This window comes from Diceros bicornis, chromosome 34 (genome assembly GCF_020826845.1).
Source record: "Diceros bicornis minor isolate mBicDic1 chromosome 34, mDicBic1.mat.cur, whole genome shotgun sequence".
Lineage (NCBI taxonomy): Eukaryota > Metazoa > Chordata > Mammalia > Perissodactyla > Rhinocerotidae > Diceros > Diceros bicornis.
Window position 1 is genome coordinate 1,088,416 of NC_080773.1, and position 6,000 is coordinate 1,094,415.

The 6,000-nt window shown below is 57.0% G+C and overlaps 1 protein-coding gene across 4 annotated transcripts in view; it reads right to left on the bottom strand.

The window, feature by feature from the left end:
* Nucleotides 1-682: 682 nt before the first annotated feature.
* The window catches only part of LOC131396698 (ral guanine nucleotide dissociation stimulator-like), a 434,208-nt gene continuing 428,890 nt past the window's right edge, over nt 683-6,000 (bottom strand). Inside the window, exons 4-8 of one of the 4 annotated variants that reach the window (XM_058529025.1) lie at nt 4,668-4,770; nt 4,101-4,168; nt 2,268-2,339; nt 1,786-1,860; nt 683-1,189 (exon numbers count right to left, since the gene is read on the bottom strand). In XM_058529025.1, coding sequence (XP_058385008.1) covers nt 956-1,189; nt 1,786-1,860; nt 2,268-2,339; nt 4,101-4,168; nt 4,668-4,770 — 552 coding nt within the window. In that variant the 3' untranslated portion in view covers nt 683-955. Of the gene's footprint in view, nt 1,190-1,785; nt 1,861-2,267; nt 2,340-3,826; nt 3,977-4,100; nt 4,169-4,667; nt 4,771-6,000 lie in introns of those variants that run through there. The other 3 variants (XM_058529028.1, XM_058529027.1, XM_058529026.1) reach the window with 3 other exon arrangements.

The following is a 6,000-nucleotide window of genomic DNA, read 5'->3' on the forward strand; positions in this document are numbered from 1 at the left end:
AGCCACTGGTACGGGGTTCGGCGTTGGGGCCTGGGGGCTGAGTAGAAGAGTCGGGTTATCTTCTGCGGCCTCCCTCTGAATCATGGCCCCCCACCCTGTCCCCACTGCACTGGGTGCTTCAGACCCTGTGCTCAGTGCTGTCAGCCACCAGTACCCCATTCGTCCCTGCCACGTGAGCGATCATTTAGTATCACCTATTTCACAGAGGGGGAAACGGAGTCTCAGGAAGCTGAAGAGAGTCACCCCAGTCGCAGGACTGGTCAATAGTGGAGCTGGGATCCCAGTGCCAGCTATCCAACTCCCCAAGGCCACGCTTAGCCCGAAGCCTTACTGAACCCCCAGGAGTCAGTCACCCCGGCCCAGACACTCACTCACCCCAGACCTTGATGATGGCCGGTTCTTCTTGGCCTTGCGTATTTTGCAGGCCAACTAGGTCTAGGGTTCTGGCTGGCAGGACAGGTTGTAGCTACAGGACAGAGAGGCATCTGTGAGCCTACCAGGAACCACACCTCAGGTGTCGCCCCACTGCCTGCCCAGCAGCTGGAGTCTGGGTGTCCCAGATGTCGCCATGTAATAAGGCCGGGGGATGAGTGGGGGACCATGGAGACAGGCTCTCTGGACTGGCCAACAGGGAGAGTCCACCCCTGCCCTCACCCAACTCCTGCCCAGCCTCACTTCTCATTCTCGTTGAGCAACTCCATGTCTTGGAACCAGGCCGCAAATCGCTCCCTCGGGTTCTAGGTTGTAATTCTTGGCAGCCTCCTGGAGCAGCAGGATCTTCCTCATGACTCGGTATTCCTGGGACCAGAGGGAAGGAGAAGATGCACACAGGGCCTGGGTGGGGGATGCTGCAGGGGCCTTGTTGGAGGTGAGGAGTGGGGCAGGGGACCAGTCCTGGAAACCATCCTTCCCTCCAGTTCCATCCAGGATCTACCAGTTCTCAGAATGGGAATAATCAGCCCCTCCTCCAGGAAGATATCCTTGATGCCATCCTCCCCTCAACCCACCCGCCAATTGGATGGGTCTCCCACTGCTCTGTTATCAAACTCTTCCACACAATGTAAGATACAGGAGGTGAAGCCAGGCACTGTTCTGCCCAGAAGGTCTCTGATTTCCACCTCCTTCTCCTCCCCTGCAGGGAGTGCCACAGCTGCTCCTCAGTCCTCTTCTCAAGGTTGATCTCATTCCCCTGGAAGGTAGACAGCCAGAGTCCATCAGACAAAGCCCCCTAGCCTGACTACCCCCTATGCCCACCCCTTCTCGTGTTGCACTATTGCCAGGTCCCCAGAGGGGGCCAGGCATGCAGAGAAAACAGGACTTGTACCTAGGCCGGGCTCTGGGCTCCAGATTAGGAGGACATGGGAGTGAGACTGAGGTACCTGGCAGCACAACTCTGATGACAGACTTGGAGGCTGAGGCCTCAGGCAGAGGGGACTGCTCAGCAACTTATGTGCTGCCTGAGTTGGGGGCGCCCGACTTCTCTGTCCCTCCATGGGCAGCATAGGAGTTAGAGGCTGAGTCCAGCTCAGATAAAACCTCACGCAGCTGTGCCATCAGGCAGCTCTGAGCTTCCCCAGCCTGGGGAACTGGAACGGGTGTCTCTGGCAGAGCCTCTTTACACTCATCCCTAAGATGGGCCTGATGCCCCAGCTCCCAGGAGCAGCTGCGAGGCTCTCATGAGAGTAGATGTGCCAAGTGCTGAGAACTCAGAGCTCAGTTTGGGGGCTCCCACATCCCAAGGCTCAGAATCCTGGTCCTTCCTGCCTAGTCCTCAGGTTCACCCACCTCGAGATAGTCACCCATCGCCAGGTGCAGCATCAGCAGGTCACTGAGCAGATTGCCAAGATAGGGGAAGACACCCTGTGACATCGGGGTGCATGTGGGATGAGCCCTTGCTCTCAAGTAGACCCCATGTAGACCCTCTCCTGAAAAGTCCCCACCCTCAGCCTCCTGGCCCACCACAGGGTTCCCATGAGGAGCAGCCTAGGACCCTCAGCAGCCTCCCGTCAATTCCTACTCCCTTCACACCCCAAGAACACCACAGTCCTCCTCCTCACCTCCCAGGGCCGGCTTCTGGCAAATCACAGGGTGTGCCTTCCCTGGCCCTCCCCAAAACAACCCATCCTGCACCAGCTCTTCCAGGCCCTCCTCTTGGTCACTTCTACTAGGGGATTTGGGCACTGTGGCACCAAGAGAAAGGACCCTCCTCTCTTGATTTGAGGCCTCCAGCTGGGAGCGCAGAGCCCCTCCCCCACAGGCACACTCACCTGCTGCTGCTGCTGCTTCTCCTGCACTCTCTGGGGGTTGCTCTCTGGGGGGGCAAACGTGAAGGGCCCCTCCTGTCAGGGTCGAGGACAGTGTCAGCGAGGCGATACTCCCCTCACCCCATTTCTCTCCAGCACCACTGGCCTCCGACACTGGACATCTGACTTGAGTCAACTGGTACCAATGTCATTCCATCCTCCAAGGTCTTGTGATTCCAGAACAAGCCCAGCTCCAACTTTCATTCTGGGTGTGAGCTTGGGCTCGTGGCCTGGCCTCCTTGAGCCTGTTTCCTCATCTGGAAAGTGTGAGAACTCCAGCTACCACACAGGTTCTCATGAGGACTCAGTGTCACAAGACTGTCATCCTTGTTCTGGCCCTCACCCCTCCAGGTGGAGCAGGCAGAAAGCTCCCACATTTCTTTCCTCCCTCTTATCTCAACACCACCCTGTGAGGCCTGCACCACACAATCACCATCCCTCCATTTCCCTCAATAGGAGACAAAGGCCCAAACATGGGCAGAGAGTTGCTCAGGGGCCCACAGAGGAGAGGCCGCTTGCCCCTCTCAGCCAGAGGCCCTGTTCCAACATCCTCGCCTAACCCCCAGCCCCACCACTGAAAACAGTCCTGTCCCCTGACCTCTCAAAGCTTGGTCCTGGGCCGAGTCATGGATGGAGAGGATGTGGTGTCTTGGGAGTCTGGTAGAGTGGCTCCTGCCTGCCCCAGTCCCGTGGAGTGTCTGGCACCCAGGCTGGGCCAGAGGCCAAGCCAAAGCCTTCTCCTCCCCAAGGAACGCCTCAGGACATTCCCCTGCACTGAATCCTTTTTTTTTTTTTGTGAGGAGATCAGCCTTGTGCTAACATCTGCCAATCCTCCTCTTTTTTTGCTGAGGAAGACTGGCCCTGGGCTAAAATCCATGCCTATCTTCCTCCACTTTATATGGGACGCTGCCACATCATAGGTCGACAAACGGTGCGTCGGTGCGCGCATGGGACCCGAACCGGTGAACCCTCAGCCGCTGCAGCGGAGTGCGCGCAATTAACCACTTGCGCCACTGGGCAGGCCCCTGAACCCTTTCTTTATCCACTCAGGAACTGGACCCCCAAGGTGCCACCTCTGATCAACAGGGAAGGGGATGACAGGACATTTTGATTCCCTGTTTACATGAGACTCCTAACTTCCTTTCAGCAGGATCCACTAAGAATCCATCAGTTGCCTAGACGCTTCTCATAAGCCACCGGGGGCATATGTCATTGCCAACCAGGCACTCAGGTTAGACTCCTGTGGTTCACTCAAGTGACTGCTCTAGGGGTCCAGGGGGGAGTCCCAGAATGCACACACATCTGCCACCTAAGGATGAGCAGCCTGTTTGTCCACCTGGGCCATGGGAATCCTCTGCCATGCGCATCCCTGGGGCAGGCAGGCTGCAGCCCCTTGGAGGTGTGGTGAAGATAGAAGGAGCAGCGGGGTCCTGGCTTCCTGAGGATAGTTTTAGGCTGAGGGCTAAACCCACACCAATCACCCAACAGCATGGAAGAAGCTACATCCTGCAGGATGGACATACATGGAAGCCAGAGACCTGTTGATGGCGCCAGCTCGGCAACTCCTCCTGGAACAGCCCAGCCAACACCATTGTGTCTCATGACCAGGGCCTCCTGCCCACAAACGGCACCCCACCTGCTCATGGGCAGAACAGATCCCTCTGCTTGTTAACCTGGATGAAATAAACGGGAATGTTTCAGAGAAAGTTCAAGTGAGAAACTATCAAAACCACAGCCTGCCTATTGCCCCTCCTCCGCACCCCTCCTCTCTTTCCAGACCCCCAGCCTCCACTCTACCTTGATCATCAGTTCTCTGCTCAAGGACTTGTCTTGACTATTGAGTTCCTGAAGATTTTCAGGGCTCTCTCTCAGGGGAGGGGAAAGAACGAGGGATAAATTTAGGAATAATGTGAGGGGTCTAAATGCAAATCCCTTTTCTTTGCAAACCCGAGATTCAAATGGCCTGGAGAAGTGTTCTCACTGGGCTCCTCTGAGCGCTAAGGTCTCATGGTACTGGGAGGGGGCTCTCCTGTTGGTCACTGGGGTCTCCACTCCCCAGATCTACTGAGCAGCTCTGTTTTGACTGCTTTGAGTTTCAAATGGGCATAGAGTTTTGTTGCTATAAACACCTGAAAATCCCCAATTTGGCTCAACTTAGTACCTGACACTTAGGGAAACCGAGTCCTGAAGCAGAACTGGTGCACTAAGGACCCCGGGAGGTTTAGAGACCCCCTGCCGAGGCCCAGGCCCGGTCCCCAGCATTTGCTACCTCCCAGGAGTTCCCAGCTGACTGAGGGGCCAATGGCAGACATACAGGAGATCCCCCATCCACCCTGGTCCTCCTATGGAGAGAGGCCTACCCACCGGGAAACTTCCCCCGTGTGTTCTTCAGGTGGCTTGTGGAGGTTTTCTGCAGAGCAGAGATGACAGTGCAGGGCGAGGAGAAGTTCTTCAGGTTCTCGCACTCCTGGGGAAGGGAAGAGAATGAGCTGTGAGGTGGGGCACTGTAGCCCCACTTGCTCTAGCTTCAGTCCCCTTCTATTTAAATCTCCCCTCCTGGATGAGACAGATGCTCAGGGAGTCCCAGAAGGGCACATTTAGGACCCAAAGAGTAACACTCACAGGGCACAGGATTTTAGCTCAACCCAGGGAAGGAGCCAGGTAGGAAGTGAGCATCCTCTCACTGGGACCTGGAGTCAAAGTCAGCGGGCCCCTAGCAGGAAGGGCCTAGGGACTGTGCAAGGGCTTAGACCACACACTGCAATCCTGGGAGCTGATAAAGGTGGAGAGGCAGTTCCCAAGGCTTCAGAGAGGGACTCCACTGGGCCTCCCACAGCACACCTGGGCCACCTGGATCCAGCGCTCCACCACCCTCACCCTGTCCTGGGCTGTCATGCTCGGGTCCCTGAGGCAGGGGGTGATGACGAAGCTGGCCACCCTTCTGACGTGGTCGATGGTGGCCTGGACGGTATGTGTCTGGTGTTCATTTCGGGCTTGCTCCTCTTGCCCCAGGTGGAGCCCAGGCACGGAGAGGGCACCACCTTCCGGAAGAGGTCCTGGAGAACAGGGGGAGTGTCACCCAGCCCTGCCACACCCCAGGTCTGTGTCCACAGCCCCCAAAGTCCCACACAGGAGTCACAGTTTAGAGCTGGAGCTCAGAAAGCTCAGGATGTGGCCTGAGCCTTGTGACAGTCCCTGGCTTTTCTTCTCTGTCCCCCGAGGACACCCAGCACAGGATGACCCAGGACCCAATACTGGCAGGGAAGGGAGAGGGGCTTTTGACCCAGCCCGTCCTGGCTAACTCCAAGCTCCAGACGGTGGCTCAACTCGGCTCATCCCAAGGGGGCATCTTCCAATACCCTGATCCCCTCTCTGGTCCCACTCCACATTCTGATGCACATCCCCCTGTGGCAGCTACAACCACAGGCCTTGTCTGTCTCCCTTGTAGTGAAATACACATCAGATGTCTAATAAGTCCTGAGGCTGTTGAGCCTCCTGAGCAGCCGGTTGGGCCACCAGGGACCGGGCTGTACACAGTGAGCCTCTCCCTGCACAGATGAGCCAGGGCCCACCCAGCTTTCCATCTCTTCTACCTCATGGAGTTGGCACAGTCACTCTGTGCAGCAGGTCCTCTTAATGTCCACCTCCACGGTCTGCAGGTGGACAGCAAAGGCTTGGGTGTTCAGAAAGTTGCCCA